Source organism: Chenopodium quinoa, unplaced genomic scaffold (genome assembly GCF_001683475.1).
Source record: "Chenopodium quinoa cultivar QQ74 unplaced genomic scaffold, ASM168347v1, whole genome shotgun sequence".
NCBI classification, from domain to species: domain Eukaryota; kingdom Viridiplantae; phylum Streptophyta; class Magnoliopsida; order Caryophyllales; family Amaranthaceae; genus Chenopodium; species Chenopodium quinoa.
Window position 1 is genome coordinate 558,795 of NW_018742538.1, and position 19,621 is coordinate 578,415.

The 19,621-nt window shown below is 38.9% G+C and overlaps 2 protein-coding genes across 2 annotated transcripts; both read right to left on the reverse strand.

Annotated features, from left to right (window-relative positions):
* Positions 1–5,049: 5,049 nt before the first annotated feature.
* Positions 5,050–5,880, reverse strand: LOC110720070. The gene has a single exon (XM_021899075.1). The coding sequence runs from the start codon at positions 5,878–5,880 to the stop codon at positions 5,050–5,052; it is 831 nt and encodes a 276-aa protein (XP_021754767.1).
* A 7,110-nt stretch (positions 5,881–12,990) lies between these two features.
* On the reverse strand, positions 12,991–17,197 carry LOC110720071. Its single transcript, XM_021899076.1, has 7 exons — positions 16,945–17,197; positions 15,998–16,553; positions 15,639–15,911; positions 14,267–15,143; positions 13,871–14,165; positions 13,608–13,755; positions 12,991–13,459 (listed from the first exon to the last, which is right to left on the reverse strand). The coding sequence occupies exons 1-7, from the start codon at positions 17,195–17,197 to the stop codon at positions 12,991–12,993; spliced, it is 2,871 nt and encodes a 956-aa protein (XP_021754768.1).
* Between the last annotated feature and the right edge of the window lie 2,424 nt (positions 17,198–19,621).

A 19,621-nucleotide genomic window follows, 5' to 3' on the forward strand; every position in this document is an offset into this window, starting at 1 on the left:
AAGAATCACATCCAAATATTTTTTTAATTTGTCTCATTTTCATCTTTTTTTTATGCATAACTTCAAAGCAATTGTCCTCGCCTCTTTTAACTTTGGACGGGTTTTACAACTTTGCATTTATTACGTCCTTGCCTTTTCTAACTTTAGACGGCTTTTTCTATCATACATTTGCCATTATTCACAAAATATTTACAAAACACAAGCTTTCTTACAAAAGGAACCAATGTCCAACCTAATAAACTACAAACTCCACAAACATGACCATTTGCTTAACAAAAACAAAAGATGGAACAAAAAGAAACAAAAGGCTCAAAGTGCTAAAGTTGTGGCTTGAAAAGAAAGGAAAAGGCTCAAATGGTTAGAAAGAGGGCAAATGCAAACCCAAAGAACTAAAATAAAGAAGATTAAACCTATAAATATAAAAGTTACCACCCCGAAAAGATGCCTTTGTCCTCCCTAGATGGTTCAGTCTCGTGTTTGAGAATTATGAGTCAAGATTCAAGATTAGGTCCGCAATAGTCAAGGATCCATGCCACTCATGCAAGATATGTAGAAGGCTTGAAAAATGAAGAACCTCACATGGATGTAGCAAAAACTCATTATAGGTGTCAAATCGACCATACGAAGCAACTACCAACATGCCACAAAGAATTCGGTTTCATGATCCTCCTAGTTCTAGATCATGTTACCTTGGCATACACCTATCCTAGAGTCAACCAAGCATACTCTCAAACCGTGCATACCCAAACCATTTACGAAGATATTCATTTAAAAGAAAAGATCGGTTGTATATAGTCCAATTAAAAGAGAAAAATAAAAAGTTGACAAATAAAGCCTCAAAATCATACCAAAAACCAAAAACAAAAAGAAAGAAAATTAAAAGAAAAGAAAAGAAAAGAAAAACATAAATAAAGGAAAAGAAGGAAAGTAAAGAATGGAACGAATATGCAAGTAGAACATGTAATTCCCAATCGACAAACAAGTGATCAAATGACAACATCGTCAATGATCCCAAACACACTAGGTGTTAAAAGCATCCATTCTCGAACCATTCAACTCTTCCTAAAACTAATCCTAAACTATGCATCCAAGAAAATAAAAGAGAATAAAGAAAAATAAGAAAGATCTCACCAGCTTCAAAGCAATGCTAAAAAAGGTAAGGTGAAGAACTAACCACCTCATGAAGCTCCAAATATCAAAGCATCATCATCAAAGCCATGTGAGAACAAAAATGGAAAAGAAAACTATAGACAAAGAAAATGGTTAGTAACTTCAAAACAAAAGAAAAGAAAACGAAAAGGAAATAAAAGCAAAAATAAGCAAAACTAAACTAGCAAGAAAGCAAAAATAAGAAAATAAGAATCTAAAGAACTAAATAATCATCTAACTAAACATCAAAATACTAAACTACAAAATTTGGATTCAAGGGGGTTTGGATTCATGGGATTTGGATTTTAGGGGTTAGGATACAAGGGAGAAAACACACATCATCATCACAACAACAAGAAGATCAAAAATGGTCAAACATCATCAAAGTAGGATCAAGAATGAGATCATCATGCAAAGAATCAAGAGAAGCAAGGTTAGTTTTAACAACAAATTGGCCACCGAGACAAAACCACTAAGAAAAGGAAAAGTTCCCCCAAGCTAAACAAAGATACTACTCAACATCCAAACAATACAAAGCAAGCACACATAAGACAAGGGATGGAGCACATAGCACAAAATTATGAGGGAACTAGCAACCACTACCACTTGGCCCGGAGCCATCATTGTCATCCCCAACATAGGAAAACCCGGATGGGGGACCATGAGGATCCTATCCCGCGGTGTAACCGGGTGGCCAACCATAATGCCCCCTAAAGTTATCTTGTTGCCAAGGCGCAAGGGGAGTGAATTGCTCGGGCAAAGCGAGCGGTAGTGGATGATCGGGGTGTACATAAGGGTAATTAGGATCACCCCTATAATCGCTCCCACCGGGAACACGGTAATCGTAGTTACCATGCTTATCGGGGAATGAGCAAGTCTCGGTGTTGGACCCCGGGGGTCCTTGCCAATATGGGTACGTAGGTATCCCATCACCCCCAAAAGATGGTAGAGGACCATATTGGTGTGGAAAGTAAGGGTAGTTAACCGGGGGAGTGATTTCTCCCTGGTTAACACCCGCATCATATAAGTGTTGTTGTTGAAGAAACATACCTTGTTGCATCTCCGAAATCCCTCTCATATGGGTATAGAGGGCCTCAAAATCTTGATCTAAATGCCTTCCAATCGGATTTTCATGCCCTTCATTTGAGCACTAAGGGCATCCAAGTCGGAGTTGGCATATTGATGATGTTGCTCTTGTTGTTGTTGTTGTTGTTGCGGCTCTTCTTCTTCTTCTTCTTCTTCACCCATTTCTTCATCATCGTCATGGTAGGGTGGGCGGTGACTAATGGGGCCATGCCAAATGTTTGCTACATTCTCTCGGTGGAGAGAAGTCAAGGAAGGGTTAGGGAGATATCACCAATGCTCATTGTCCCTTAGCCAATCAAATACCTCGTCATCATCATTTTTTGCCAAGAAATGGATTTGCTTCAATTGCTTGATGTCGAGGTATAGAGAATAAACATCCCCCACCGGAGTGCAAGATGGCAAATAATGCCCGTGCTCAAGGTTGGTCACTAACCTAGTGATTATGCTCCCACAAGGGATCTCGCCGGATTCCTTATCTTGCAACCCTTGGAAATAGCTTGCAAAAGTGTACCCCAAGTTTAGGCGACCTCGGTACTCCGCACGAGTGGCCACCCACAAAATCCGAAGTTCCAATTGGCTTATCTTTCTCAATTCTTGCTTCGGGAACACCGAATATCCCAATAGCCTATGGAGAACCCGGAGACATGGTTGGTATACCTTACTAATCTTGGCATACCGGGTCACAATGTTACCACAACCAGAAATATCGTCCCACCACGAATTCTGATCATACTCATCGTTGAAGAAGAACTCGGGATCCAAAATATCATAATTTGGATCAAAATTAAGAGCCGCGTTAAACTCTTCCAAAGATTGATCGAATTGAATGTTGAAGAGTTGAAATCAAACACGGTAGAAATCACCCTCAATCACCACAAGATCAAACGTGGCCAAGAACTCAAAAGTTGGTTGAACATATGTACGGAAGCTCCGCTCACAAAAGATCCCATACGGAGGTTGTTGAGCAACTCCCTCAAGTCTTCATCAATCCTCAATTTAATCATATCCGGTTGAAAATAGTGATGGGAAGGCTTGAGGGAACGGTTTGATTTGAGCTTTAAGTGTCTAGATTTTTGGATTGGGTCGGTAATTCTAAGTTTGGGGATAAGGGTAGGTTTACGTTGTTGAGAGATAGAGGGAGAAGGAGCGGGTTCATCATTGGTTTTTCGTTTCTTGAAAAGGCTTTTGATGTGTTTAGACATGATGATTTTCAAATATAGCAACTCAAAACACCACAATCACCCCAAGAAACTCCAACCAACAAATTTGAATGCTTTAATCGAACTCCTTAACCAAAACCGAAAATCAACAACTCACTACCAAAGATGAGTAATCCCAAATACACACAATTACCACCAATTCAAGCCACCAAATGCATTCAAATCATATACCAAACACAAAGAAATCAAGAACCAAGGCTCAACATTATCAACGAAGCACCACTACCAAAAATCCGATCACAACAATTCTCGACAATAACGAACATTTTTGCTACAGAAACAACAAACAACACTATGTAAGCAATAAACAATCATTATACAACACAAATAACCAACCAAAATCCAATTTCAAACATCAAATCCATCAAAATACATACGACTACTATTCATGATCATGAATTACTAAAACATGCAATTATATGCTATAATAAAGCAATTAAGAACAAGAGTAGATGATTATACCACACAAGAAGCAAGTTAGAGCAATCCTTAGCCACCAATTCCCACCCACACGAAAAACCCCAAATGAGCTTGAATAATAGAGGAGAGAGAATCGTGGTTTCTATGGGTGAAATGTAGTATGAATTTGTTAAAATTGGAAGAATTACAAAAGAATTTGATGAATTATGATGGAAATTTGGTTGAATTTGAGTGAAAATTTGATGAATGTGTGTAGGGTGAGGTGCGGTTTTGATGAGGGTGAATGGGATTGTTCGTGAGAAAATGAGGGTGAAAGGGAAATGAGGGAAAAGAAGGAAGAAAGAAGAAAAAATAGGCACGGCAGGGGGTGCGCGGCCGCGCGGCCTGGCAGCGCGCCTGCGCCAATGTCGCGCATGGGCTAGGCGCGCCCGCGCCATCTGCTGCTCTTCTTGCCTTTTTCCTTGGTGCGTTCATGCGTGGGTACATCGATAACTATCATTCCGGGATTTTTGACCCCATCATGACGTTCAGTTTCTAAATGTGAAAAATGTAGGTTCAACACCCCAAATTATGGTAGCACCACGATGAACTCACCAAGATCCAATTTCTTTAAACTTAAGCACAAATTTCCTAACTTACCTTCCTAACAATTCTTACCCCTTTTACCTCAAAATTTCAATAAAATTGAACATAAAACACATTAAAAACCGCGAAACACCATTCCATAGCTTGTTCCACTTGATGTAATCCAACTTCTAAGAATTCAACCTATAAATCCAAAGTAAAAAAAGTGAAAGAAAAGAAAAGAAACTAAAAGAAAGAAAATTAAGAAAAATTGAAATCAAAAGAAAAGGTTAGAAATCTCCGGGTTGCCTCCCGGGAAGCGCTTGCTTAAGGTCCTTAGCTCGACCCTTCCTCCAAATCATGGAGGGTCAAAGACCACCACCTTCTTCAAAGTGGCGGAAAGAACAACTTCTCCTTCATTTTCAAGCAACCTCTCATTGTTGCTTGACAAGACTTCACTAGCTTGGACATCAAAAACAATCTTTTCATTTCTCATCTTCAATATCATTATCTTCTTCTTCGAAGCTCTTGCTTTCTTCTTTATTTTGTTTCTTTTTGTAGACAGTTTCACACCATCTACCTCCATGGAATCCTCCTCTTCCTCTCGAGGTTAGAGCTCAAACCAATGAGGAATGTCTATCTCCTCTTCGTTCATAGCCTTTGGAAGCTCCTTCTTATCTTCACTAACTTTCATGCAATCAAAACTCACAAGCACATCATCGAAAATATCATGAATATTGTTAGATGAAGAATCAACCACATACACATTGTCAAAAGAACGAAGGGAATCATCACTCTTGATTCCTTTCACAAGAGATAAGGACTCATGCATTGGTTTTAGCTCAAAATTTTCTTTCTTGTTACCAACTCTCAAGGTAATTTGGCCTCCCTTAACATCAATCAAAGCTCCCGAAGTAGCTAAGAACGGTCTCCCTAAGATAATTGGAATGTGGTCATCTTCTTCTATTTCAAGCACAATGAAATCAACGGGGATTGTAAAACCACTTATCTTTAGGGGAACATCCTCAACTCTTCCATTTGGAAACTTGATAGACCTATCGGCCAATTGCAAAGTCATGTTGGTAGGAATAAGTTCTCCTAGCTTTAGCTTCTTGAAGACTGAGAAGGGCATTATGCTCACACTAGCACCCAAATCACATAAAGCATTCTCAAACAACTTACTCTTGATTTTGCAAGAAATGGAGAAATTACCTGGATCTTTCATCTTCTTGGGGAGGTCATTTTGAATCAAAGCACCACAACACTCACCAAGCTCCACCGAATATATCTCATTACAATCTCTCTTCCCACTTAAGATATCCTTAAGGAACTTGAAATATCTAGGCATTTGTGTCATGGATTCAGTAAGAGGGATAGAAAGATGGAACTCCTTCAACATTTCAAGAAATCTCCCATATTGTTCATCTAGTTTGTTCCTCATAAACTTTTGGGGATATGGAAGGTCGGGTTTTCTTACTTACTCTGCTTTCTCTCATCACTCTTATTTTTCTCATGGCTCTCTTCTTTGATCACATCTCTTGACACATCTTCCTCATTTTTCTCACTTAAAACACTCTTCTTCTTGTCCTCCTCACAATCCCTAGAAACTCTCTCTTCAAGAACTCTTCCACTCCTTGTGGTGATGGAATAAACTGGTTTCTTTGGATCAACTCCTTGAGAAGGCAATGAAGAAGGACTAGCACAATCTTTCAAAGTGTTTGCTAGTTGGGTGATTTGTGTCTCAAGCATTTTGTTATGTGTCATGATCTCATTAAATTTCTTATCGCTCATCGCCATATAGGTGTTCAAGATTTTTGTTTGATTTTCAATTATCTCCTCCAAATTGGACTTGGAAGATTGAGAATAGGATTTTCACCAACACCTTGAGACTTTGGACCAAATCCGGGTGGGGGTCCCCTTTGATTGTTTTGAAAATTCCTCCTATTTTGATTGTTCTAATTGCCTCAATTTTGATTGTTGCCAAAATTTTGGGTTTTGGCCTCTAAAGCCTTGAGATTGGCTTTGATTTCCATAACCTTGTCCTTGGTTTTGATTCCCATAACCTTGGTTATTATAGTTGCCTGGGAAATTTTGGTTTCCTTGGTTCCTATAATTACCATTGTTATAGTTATCAAATCCACCTTGTTGTTGAGAATTTCTATTTCCAAAGTATCTTTGTCCATCAAAACTTTGACTATTGTTATTATTTGAGACAAAATTCACATGTTCACATTCATTACTCTCACCATCATCAAGATTTTCAAACCCATTTGAACAAGTAGAAGCATCATGGTCATAAGACCCACAATTATCACAAAACAAACATCCATTGGGCATATTTTTAGAAGAAGAAAGAGGAGTAGAGTTAGAAGATGTACCTCTCCCTTTAATGTGGGAAGGATGACCTTGTGCATTGGAAGTTGCACTCTCAAGCTTGGCCTTGATTGTTTTCATCTCCTTCCCCAAACTTGAAATTTCAGAGGATAGATTGTTGATGGCATTAAGGTGATCAACCGAGTTAACCGTTGATCCATTCTTGCTTGAAGACTCTCTTTCTCCTTCTTGCCAATCCATGAAATGGCGCACCACATCTTCTATAATGTCCACAACCTCTTCTTCGGTTTTGTTCATGATTGGGCCTCCGGCTCCCGCATCAAGACACGATTTTCCTTGAGGACTCAACCCTCCATAGAAAATTTGAATAATTTGATATGTTGGGATGCCATGATGGGGACATTCTCTTTGATACTCCTTATACCTTTCCCATGCTTCGTACAAGCTCTCACTAGGATTTTGCTTGAAACTTTGAATCAAAGCCCTTGCTTCCGTCGTTTTCTTTTGGGGGTGGAACCTAGAAAAGAATTCCTTGGTAACTTCATCCCATGTTCTGAGAGAATTTGGAGTGTCCTCCTTGTCTAACCATTCCAAAGCTCGACCTATGAGGGAGAAGGGAACAACTTGAGTCGAATGAACTCTTGAGAAACACCATTCACTTTGATAGTGTTGCAATACTTCTCAAACTCTTTGAAATGGTTTAGCGGACTTTCAATCTTAGCCCCACTAAATTGTCTTCTTTCAATCAAAGTGATCATTGCCGGTCTAATCTCAAAATCATTTGTCGGTGTTATTGGTAAAGCAATCCCACATTAAAACCTATATGCACCAGGGGTTCCCAACTCCTTCAAAGCAACTCTTGGATTATCTCCCATGCTTACTTGATCCTCTTCTTTTCCTTCTTGGTGAATTTCTTCTCTTGGAGAGCTTGGACTCAAAGAATGATTAGCAACCCTTATCCTTATTATTATTCTCTTGATTTCTAGATTAAATGGCAATAAAGTCCTTCCTCTTATCCTACGCATACAAAAACTCAAAGAAAATATCAATAGCCCAGCTACAAATGTAGCCTAAAGAGAAAAATCTTTTTGTATTTTTGAGATTAAGGTGAAATAGACTCAACTACAATAGCAATCATCTACGCCATTCCCTGGCAACGGCACCATTTTTTTATCTAGGGCGAGACTAGGTCGTTGAAAACTAATCTACCCTTGGTCAAAACAAAATTTATAATCTCTCAACACACCCCTACACAAAGCATAGAGTAAGTCGAGGGTCGAACCACTAGGAATGGGAAATGAATGCTAAAGGCAAAGCTAAGCTATTTCGAAGCAATAAAGTGAGGTGGGTGTATCTAAGACAATCAAACAATCAAAAGAAATCAAATTTAACAAGCACTAGGGTTAGGATCCGCATGTACTCGGAATGGACATAGCTAATTGGGATTGGAGATGACTAAGTCAAGTGTTACGAGGGAAAATCAACTAAGCAATCAAGAGAGTAAGGTAGGCTAATCTCCTAAAGGTCAAGCTAGCGCTAACTACAAGAGACTCTAACTAAGAGCCTTGCAAACCTACTCAATCGACAAAAGCAAGCCACATATCAATTTTCCGTATCAATGCATGCCCACAATGCATTCTAGTGTAACAAATCAAAGTCAGCTACTCTTCAATTAATCACACACATGCATTTAATCAATCAACCATTTTAATCACAACATCAACTCCATCAATTTCCCCCAATTAGCATCAATCCATCACTCATACATGCTTCACCATTCCCCTAACAAGAGAACTACTCACAATCCATTGAAATTAAGATCAAAACTAAACTAATCAACAATTTCATCATCATCATATCAATAGAACTAATTCAATCACAAATTCAATTCAAACTTGAACAATCAACAAACGATTGAAATGATGAGCTGAAAATTGCATTAAAGTAAAAGAAATCCTTACAAACTTGCTTCAATTCAATGGAGGAAATGCTAGAATTTAACAATCTTCAATCATCAATCAACAATCAAGAACTTCTCTCTCTACAAACTAGAGTTTCTCTCTCTAAAATTCTAGCCTAATTTCTGAATTAATTCTCTAATGATTCTCTAATTATCCTCCCTCTAAAAATAGAATGAAAATCTATATACAGTAAAACTAACAAAGAGAAGTTATTCAGATCGTCCCCAAATAAACCCATACAGGCATGGCCAACCATAAGGGGAAGCGTGGCCATGCAAAACTAGGTACGGAGCAGGGACCCAGACAGGCGTGCCCGCGCCCGAGGGAGGCGCGCCCGCGCCACTAGGTCGCGCGCGCCCGCGCCTGGGAGTAGGGAGCCCTCTTTCCTATCATTCCGATGCTCCTCGTGCGCTCCATTTAATGCTCTTAATAAACATGAAACCTTGCAGTTTCTAAACTCCATGATTGCGGGTTCAAGACTAGGAATCATGCCCCCACGGCTTGAATGCACAGCTCAAGGTCTTTAGGACTTGCACTTCTCAATGCTTGAGCTTCAAATGGAGACCACTAGGCATCCTAATCAATGCTGAACTTGGGAAGAGGCCTCAGGAAACTTGGATAATGACCTTAACCTAAAAAATAAAGGAAAACAAGCAAATAAAAGAGAAAATAACAAAATAAACCAAGAAATGCATAAAGAAAGAAATCAAACTAAGAAAATGCAAATTAAAAGAAATAAAGAATAAAATTAAGGAAAAGCTAAGTAAAAGTGCTATATAATAGCATGAAATTCATCCTAAAGAGAATCAAATCAGTGCCATAAAATGACACTCATCACAATAGAAAAAATAAATGTTAAACAAGCCGCTTCCTCGGAAACGGCGCCAAAATTTGATCGCGGATTAGATAGGTCGTTAAACTATTACCCTAATCAAATCATTTATATTCCTAAACTACCCTAATACAATAATTATAGGGGTATGTGAAGGGTCGGACCACTCAGGAAGCTCACTTGTCCAACATCAATATCACTAATGCAAGAGTAAAAGGGGGAATGTTTTTGTTGGTTTTTTTGATAAAAAGAACTAAAACTACAAACAAGTAAAGATAAAGATGATTAAAATCTAGAGAGAACGACGCTAGGGGTACGGGGGTGTCAAACATGATTCAAAAGAGGGGAACAATAATGGTTATCATGATGAACATGCCAAAGAGCACAAGATTCTACCTAAACAATTCATTCTCATGCAATAGTCTAGGAAAATCAATGAAAAAAGGTCTATACTAATTAGGATCATTCTCATGCATCCTATTAGTTACAATCAAATCAAGAGAATAAAGAAGCACAATCTATAAAACTCCACTTTAACAACTCATTCTCATGCAATCATTAAAATAGAGATGATCTTAATCTAGTTCAAATCACTTTCATGCATTTAAACTAGAGAACATCAAATAAAGTGCCACAATAATCTTAAGCTATCAAAAATCATGTCTTTCATCAATTTATGGATTGAGTTCAATCCAACCATCATCATTCATCCAATATCAACACATATTTTCCACCCCTTTCCCATAGCTAAGAAATTAGTCTAGGGAAGGGAGATTAAGCTTAATAACAATACTAAACATGAATTCGAGAAGCACAAAACTAAGCATGATTAAGAACAATGAAAACAATACCAACTAGTTCAACTAAAAAGATGAATGAAAATAATCAACAATAAAGCAAATAAATAAAGCTAAAAGAAGGGATTAGAGATTACTAAAGATGAACTTGATTAAAGATGAAAACTTGGAAGTATTGCTTGATTGAAATGAACTTGACCAAAAGTTGAATACAATAGAGAAACTTGAGCAATAATATACTTTATCTCTCTAAAATTATCTAAGCTAACCCTAAGAGAGAGAGAAGCTCCCTCCAACTACTCGAAAAAATGGTTGTTAAAAGTTAAGAGAGTATTAACTCCAAAAGGGGATTTATATACAAGCTAATCCAAATAAAATAAATAAAACTAACTAAAATAAATAAATAACAAAACTAAAATAAAAAATAAAATAAAAAGGAAAATAAAACCCCAAAATCCCATCAGACCCACGAATCCAACATCCTCAACAGCAAACAAGTATCATCACCGCTCATCATCATCGTCTTCATCAAACTTCAAATCTTGATCGTTCGATATTATTAATTATCACGTGAGAAGCTCGTGATATGGGTTTTTTTTCACACCCAGAAGACCGCGCCCGCGGAGAGACTGCGGCACACTCGTGGCTCTTTCCTGCCACAAATTGGCAGATTTGGTGCATCGAGCCCCGCGTCCGCGCCTCTCACACCCGCGCCCGCGGGTAAATCCAATCGAATTGGGGCTTGATTGAGTTCAATTGGGGTTGCTCGGTTTGGGAGCGAATTGCTGCGATTTGCTGGCTGCTATTGTTAGAGGTTGTTGCCGGCGGCGGTAAGAAATGGGGATGGCGCTATGTGGTGGTGTTTGAGGTGGTTAATTTGAGGTGAATAGGTGCGAGGTGATGCAGGGGAATTGGGCTGTTTGCGTGCTTTTTGCGGTTGAGTTCGATGGCTGCGTGGAGGTGGTGTTTGGTGATTGCAAGTGGTTTGGTGGTGGGAGTGTGTGACTGGTTCGAATTTAGGTGTGTGAGTTTTAAGGGTTGGTGTTAATTGTGTTCAGGTGGCTTCTGTGGTTGCGCGGAGAGGCGTATTGCGGTGGCAGCTCAATTGCGGTTGTGAGGGAGCAATTAAGTTGCGGGTTGGTAAGTGGTTGATTGGTGTTTCTAGGTGCGGTTGTAGGGTGGTTGTTGATGGTGGTTCAGGGCAGTGGATTCTGCTATTGTTATTGTTGTTGTTTGTTGGAGAATTGGGAGCAATTTGGCTACTAATAGCAAGTGAGGGAGCAGGGGAGATGTGCTGTAGGGAGAATTGAGGAAGAAGGGGAGTGTGGTGTAGGATAGGGAGATGGAGTGGTGAAGGATAAAGGGAAGTAACAGCAACAGCTTGGAGCATTGACTTTGAACTTGATTTAAACATGAAATTCGATTAAGGACTCGAAAACACCTAAAACCAAAAATAAACACGAGGGTAAAACCGGAAATAAAACAAAATAACATAAAGTAAAGTAAAATATAATACTAAAAGAAATAATAAAATCAAAAGATATTAAATAAAATAAAGAAAACAAACTACAAAACTAAAAGAAAATAATAAAAGGAGAAAAACGAGAAGAATAATATTAACAAGAAAAAAGACTAAAACATAAGAGAATAAGAAACATAAATAAATTAAGAAATTAAACTAAAAACTACACAAATAAAAAGATAAAAGACGAGAATAAGCCAATAATAGAAATAAAGGATAAAATGGGCTTATATATTGAAAAATAAGCCGGAAAAGTACTTAATAAACACCCTTAAAAGTGACATAAAAGTCACTTATCAAAAGCTCACTTGATGATTAAAGTTAACCTACAAAACAAAGCAAAACAAGAAAAATAGTAAAGACAAAGATCAATAAAGAAAAATAAAAGGAAGAAAGGAAAAGAGAAAATAGGTGAGAATCCGAATTGCCTCTCGTAAGAGCTTTTGTTTAACGTTGTTAGCTCAACGTTTACCACCCATTCAAAGTAGTTTCTAGAGAATCATCTTGTGAACTAGACCAACGAAGAATCCATCAAGTACTTCTTGAGCCGATGTCCATTAACCTTAAAAGAATATGAGGAATCCAAAGGGGTAATTTCCACGGCACCAGTAGGAAAGACATCGTTCACCAAGAATGGACCACCCATTTAGATATGAGCTTCCCGGGAAACAACTTCATCTTGGAATTGTAGAGGAGGACTTTGTCACCAACTAGAACGACCTTTGTAGGTACTAGCACAATCGTAAGCATCAAGTCTAAGCTCCTCTAGCTCATGAAGATTTAACCACATTTTCTTCCTCGCACTTGTCAAATCAAAATTTATCTTCTTGATTGCCCACAAAGCACGATGTTCAAGCTCTACCGGGAGATGGCATGATTTTCCATAGACTAGGCGATATGGAGTGGTGCCTATAGGTGTCATGAAAGCCGTTCTATAGGCCTAAAGAGCATCATCTAACTTGTCAGACCAATCTTTTCTATTCCTTGCAACCGTCTTCTTAAGAATTAAACTGATTTGACAATTGGAAACCTTGACTTGGCCGCTTGTTTGAGGATGATATGGAAGGCCAAAGCGTTGATGAACTCCATGCTTTCGCATCATATTTTAAAAGGCATTGTAAACAAAATGAGAACCATTGTCGCTTATCACTACCTTAGGCACACCAAATCTTGGAAAGATGATCTTTTTTAACAACTTCATTACCACCTTGTGGTCATTTTTTAGAGAAGCAATGGCCTCTACCCATTTTGACGCATAGTCCACCGCCACAAGAATGCATTGATTCCCAAAAGACAAAGGAAACGGTCCCATGAAATCAATCCCCCAAACATCGAACACTTCCAACTCAAGAATAGGTTGTTGAGGCATCTCATTATGCTTGAAGATATTCCCAACTCGTTGACAACTATTGCATGACTTAACAAAGCTCCATGAATCCTTGAAGAGATGTGGCCACCATAGACCACTTTGAAGAATCTTAGCGGCGGTTTTAGAAACACCCATATGGCCACCACTAGGATCCGAATGGCACATCTTCAAAACACTAGGCACCTCTTCATTTGGAACACAACACCTAAGTAAACCATCAACCCCTCATTTTTACAAGATGGGATCATCCCACAAATAGTGTCTTGCCTCTCGCTTGAGCTTCTTTCGTTAGTTCTTAGAAAAGGAAGGTGGAAACTCCCCGCATGCAAGAAAATTCACTAAGTCGGTAAAACCATGAGAGCTCCTTCACCTTAATGGCATACAAGAAATCATCAAGCATTCTATCCTTAATTGGAGAACCATCATCATGGATTTGAGAACCTTCAAGGCAAGAGAGATGATTCGCCACAACAATTTCCGCTCCTCTTTTATCCCTAATCTCTATATCAAAGGTTTAAAGATCGAGCACCCAACGAATCAACCTACGCTTGGATTCCTTCTTGAAAAAATAGGTACTTAAGAGCCGCATGATCCATGAAGACATTGGTTTTTGAACCAAACAAATAACAACGGAACTTCTCAAAAGCATGAACAATAGCCAAAAATTCCTTTTTCGTTGTAGTGTAGTTCCTTTGAGCACCATTTAGAGTCTTGGACATACAATAGATCACATGGAGCTTCTTTTCCACACTTTGACCCAAGACAACTCCTATTGCCGAATCTCTTGCATCACACATCAACTCAAAAGGTAAATCCCATCTTGGGGCTTGAACAATAGGAGTAGAGATTAGAGCCTTCTTCAACTTATTGATTGCTTCCAAACATTTATCATTGAATATAAACTCGACATCCTTTTAAAGAAGATCATTAAGGGGCTTTGCAATGAGTCCTTGATGAATCTTCTATAAAACCCGGCATGCCCTAAAAAAGATCTCACTCCTTTCATATTCACCGGAGGTGGAAGCTTTTCAATGACCTCAATTTTAGCTTTGTCCACCTCTATCCCCTTTTGAGAGATCTTGTGGCCAAGGACTATGCCTTCCTCCACCATGAAGTGACACTTCTCCCAATTCAACACAAGATTCACCTTCACACAACGAGCTAAACATCTCTCTAGGTTTTCAAGGCATGCCTTAAATGAAACTCCGCCAACGGAGAAGTCGTCCATAAACACCTCCATCTCCTCCTCCAACATATCTCCAAATATACTCATCATGCATCTTTGAAATGTTGCAGGAGCATTACAAAGGCCAAACGACATTCTCTTATAAGCAAATGTTCCATAGGGACCAGTGAAGGTAGTCTTCTCTTGGTCATTCGGGTGGATAGGGATTTGGAAAAATCCCGAATAACCATCGAGAAAACAATAGAACTTGTGCCTCGTTAGTCTCTCAAGCATTTGATCAATGAAATGAAGGGGGAATTTATCTTTCTTGGTTGATGTGTTTAGACGTCTATAGTCAATACACATCCGCCATCCCGTGACCGTCCTAATCGAAATGAGCTCACCTCTCTCATTCTTGACGACGGTCATACCTCCCTTCTTTGGGACAACATGAACGGGGGAGACCCACCTAGAACTCAAGATGGGTAATATAATTCCCGCACCCAAAAGTTTGGTGATCTCCTTCTTTACTACCTCTCCCATTTGGTGATGTGGCTTCTGTTGCCTCTTTATAGAAGGGAGAGAACCCTCCTCAAGGGTTATGTGGTGTGTACATAAAGCGAGGCTTATACCTTTGAGGTCATTAATGGTATAACCCAAAGCACTTTGGTGCTTTCTCAAAACACCACACAACTCTTGAGCTTGGAGCTCACTCAAAGAAGAGCTATAACAATCACGGGAAAGGTGGAGTTGGGTCCCAAGAATTCATACCTAAGGTGTGATGGAAGAGGTTTTAGGATCTCAGGCCAAGTTTGGTGAAAGCCAACTCCCTAACTTTTCATCGCCCAGCTCGAACTAAAGGTGATTGTCCGAAGGGGGATGAAGAAAAAGCGTAGGTAAGTAGCGGTGGCTGCTACAAGAATGGAATATTCCATTGAGCTCAGCCATTGGAACACCTTTACCTTCATTTGTGGTGGCAACTTGCAAAGCTTCTTGACTTGAGATTTTCATGCACATTTGCTCATCCAATTCCTCAATGCTTCTATATAGTAAATCCTCATACAATGTCATTTCCTTGCTATGAGCACATATCTTTTCCTTATTCAACAAAACATTCTCAAGAGCATCGTTAGAGGTGAGCAAGTGCTCATGCATTGAAGACACAACTTGATCAAGAAAGTCAATGAACATGCAATTTCCTAAAGAAGAACTTGGGTACTTCATACTATCATTCAAGTCAAATTCTATAACCTCATCTCCTACTTTGAGTGAAATTTTAGCACTCTTCACATCTATCATAGCACCCGAAGTAGAAATTTTAGCACTCTTCACATCTATCATAGCACCCGAAGTAGCGAGGAATGGTCTCCCTAGGATGATAGAAATGCTAGCATCTTCGTCCATCTCAAGCACCACAAAATCTACTGGAATAACAAATTTCCTAACCCTCAAAGGGACATCCTCCACCTTACCCTTAGGAAACTTAATTGACCTATCGGCCAATTACAAAGTGATGTTTGTAGGTAAGAGTTCCCCTAGTTCAAGTCTTTGGTACACCGAATATGGCATAAGGCTAACACTAGCTCCTGGTCACATAAGGCATTGTCGATTTGCATTTTGTAAATGGCACAAGGGATGGAAAAGTTTTTGGGATCTTTTAGCTTAGGTGGCATCTTGTTCATTATTATTGCACTACAATTCTTGGTCAAGTTCACCGTCTCCACAACATCACAAGTCCTCCTATCGCTCAAAATGTCTTTGAGGAATTTTGCATAGTTAGGCATTTGGGTGACAACTTCGGTAAATGGCAAAGAAAAGTGAAGTTGCTTGAGCATGTCAATAAATCGTTCAAATTGTTCATCCAACTTATGTCTCATGAATTTTTGTGGATAAGGAAGCTTGGTTTTCACAATTTCTTTCTCTACTCTCATCTCACTAGGTGTCTCAATCACAACCTCACTCAAAGATGCACCATCTCTCTCATCCTCTACCAAAACCTCCTTTGTGGCCTCCTTAGTCTCACTCTTCCTAGGAAAACTCTCCTCAAGAACCTTACCATTCCTTGTAACAATAGCCTTGACGGGTCTCTTAGGATCTAGGCCTTGGGAAGGTAAAGAAGAAGGATTATCATGGTCTTTCAAAACATTGGAAAGTTAAGAAATTTGGTTTTCAAGCATCTTATTATGAGTCATCATTTCATTAAATTTCTTGTCACTTAGGGCCATGTAAGTGTTCAACAACTTTGTTTGATTTTCAATGATTTTCTCCAAGTTATTCTTAGAGGAAGAAGGTTGTGTATAGGAATTATCACCTTGGGTCTTTGGAACAAAACCGGGTGGGACCTCTTTGAGCATTGTTTTGGAAATTGCCCCTACCTTGATTGTTCCAATTACCCCTATTTTGATTTTTACCTTAACCTTGTTTATGGTTACCACTACCTTGATTATGATTCCCATAACCTTGGTTTTGATTACCATAATTTTGGTTTTGATTTTGGCTACTATAACCTTGATTGTTATAGTTACCTTGAGAACCTTGGTTCCTATAACCACCACCATGATTATAGTTGTCAAAATTTCCATAGTTTTTGAAATTCCTATTCCATTGACCTCTTTTATTATCAAATATTTGCCCATTATTATTATTAGACACATAGTTCACATGTTCACTCTCATTGCTATCAAAATCATCACTATTATTCGGAAAAGCATGAGGGCAATTACTAGCATCATGATCATATGAACCACACACATCACAAAACAAACAACCACTAGGCATGTTACTAGAAGAGGGAGGGGATTAGAGTTAGAAGATGTACCTCTCCCCTTAAATTGGGAAGGAAGATTTTAAGCTTGGGAAGAAGAACTCTTCAATTTTTCCTTGATCGCGGTCATTTCTTTCCCCAAGTTTGTCACTTGTGAGGATAGATTGTTGATTGCATTTAGATGATCAACCGAGTACATTGAAGAGCTACCCTAACTAGTTGACTCTCTTTTTCCATCTTTCCAATCTCTATAGTACCTCACTACATCTTCAATTATGTCTACCACTTCTTCTTCCGTTTTATTCATGATGGGACCTCCGGCTCCTCCATCTAGACATGACTTTCCTTGAGGACTAAGGCCTCCATAGAAGATTTGAATAATTTGGTAAGTAGGAATTCCCTGGTGAGGACATTCTCTTTATTTGATACTCTTTGTATCTCTCCCATGCTTCATAGAGGCTTTCACTAGGCCTTAGCTTGAAACCTTGGATCAAAGCTCTAGCCTCCGCCGTCTTCTTTTGAGGATAGAAACTTCTTGGTCACCTCGTCCCATGTCCTTAGAGAATTCGGCTTGACCTCCTTGTCTAGCCATTCCAAGGTACGCCCTATGAGGGAAAAGGGAAAAAGCTTAAGGCGGATGTATTCTTGGGAAATTCCATTCACCTTGATATTATTGCAATATTTTTCAAACTCCTTGAGATGATTTAGTGGAATTTCATTCTTGGCACCACTAAATTGTCATCTCTGTATCAAAGTGATCATTGTCGGCCTTATTTCAAAGTCATTCGCCGGTGTTGTAGGTGGAGCAATCCCACTCTCGAATCTATATGCACCAGGAATCCCCAATTCCTTCAAAGCCACTCTCGGATTTTCTTCCATGCGTGGTTGTTCTTGTTCTTGTGATTCTTCTTCACTTGATGAGCTAGGACTCAAAGAATGTCTAGAAACTCTTCTTCTTGAAATTGTCCTCTCAATTTCCGGATCAAAAGGTACAAGAGAATGACCACGTGCTCTATGTATACAATCTCAAAGAAACAATTAGTAGCAGGATTACAAGTGTAGCCTAAAAGAGAAAAATATTTTTGTGCTTTTGAAATAAAATGAAATAGACTCAACAACTATAGAAAACAACTACGCTATTCCCCGGCAATGGTGCCATTTTGACGTAGGGAAATTGTAGGTCGTTATCTAGTCTTCCCTAGAGCCAAACAAATTTATATTCACTCAACAAACCCAATACGAGTATAGAGGTAAGTCAAGGGTCAAACCACGAGGAATGAGGGGAAGGTTTCTATAGTCTATGCTAAGCTATTTCGAAGAGAGAATGGTGGGTTGAAGTATGTCTAAATTCAACTAATCAATATGCTAAACACTAGGGATTAAGGTTCCATATTCAAGCTCAATGATCATGCTAATCGATAGATAACTCAATTGATTCACACGTTACAAAGGACAAACAATAGTAGCAATCAATAGAATTCAACAGCTACCTCCTATAAGTCAAGCTAGGGTTCTATGAATGACTAACAAGGAAGATCACAGTCAAATTCAACCAATTAAAGCAATTCTCAAATCAAGGTTTCATGTCATTAAAATTTTCTATGCAAGCTAGATTAATCATCTAGGTTTATCACTCCTAATCAAATTAATCACATGCACAACTATGTCAACCAATTTAATTGTAACAATTCAATCAATCAAGGATCATCAACTAGCAAAAATCATCAATCAAGCATGCTTCCCCTTCTCCCTAGCAACTAATCTACTCACTAATCATGTTGAAATTGAAAAATAAAACAAATTGAATCGCAAACATCATCATTTCAAAATTAATCAAAGAGAAAATCAAACTCAACAAATTCTCAAACCAATAGTCAACCAACAAAATCAAATATTCAACAATTAAAGGAAATATCAAGCAAAAGTAAATTCAAAGGAAGAAATTCTCACAAATATCATTGTTTGAAGAAGAAATCCAAACTTGATTGAAGCAATGTTGTAATTCAAATACAAATCAAAGAACTTCTATCTATACTTTCTCTCTAACTTCTCTCTCTAATAACTAAGTAAATGAAAATCATCTAAAAGTTTCCCCTTCAAAGTAAGTACAAGAGTCTTTATAGACAAAGAAGAAAAGGCCGCACCCTCTCCTTTAAATTCCACGTGCCCTGAAAAATGGGTACGGAACCCATAACAAACTCAACGGGCATTCTGGGCAAAGGTCGCGCCCGCAAGTACTGTAGCCCGCGCCCGCGGCATCAACCACCGTGCCCGCGGCTTGGGCGCGGCAATTGCCCTGCTCCCCAAGGCTCTTTAGGGGTTTGCGACCTCTCCAAGATGCTGCGACCTCTCTAAATCAGCCGCGGCTAGGGCGCGGGAAGTTCCTACCCAAAAATCTCCAAATTTTACACTTTACCCGCGCCCGCAGCTATATGCAG

Coding starts and splice junctions, on each gene's coding strand:
- LOC110720070 (XM_021899075.1), bottom strand. CDS start 5,880: ATGAGGAACAAACTAGATGAACAATATGGGAGATTTCTTGAAATGTTG.
- LOC110720071 (XM_021899076.1), bottom strand. CDS start 17,197: ATGCCTAGTGGTTGTTTGTTTTGTGATGTGTGTGGTTCATATGATCAT. Junction 15,912..15,997: donor TTATGTGACCAGGAGCTAGT/GTTAGCCTTATG, acceptor ATTGGCCGATAG/GTCAATTAAGTTTCCTAAGG. Junction 15,144..15,638: donor GACTTGAATGATAGTATGAA/GTACCCAAGTTC, acceptor TGATTGTTATAG/CTCTTCTTTGAGTGAGCTCC.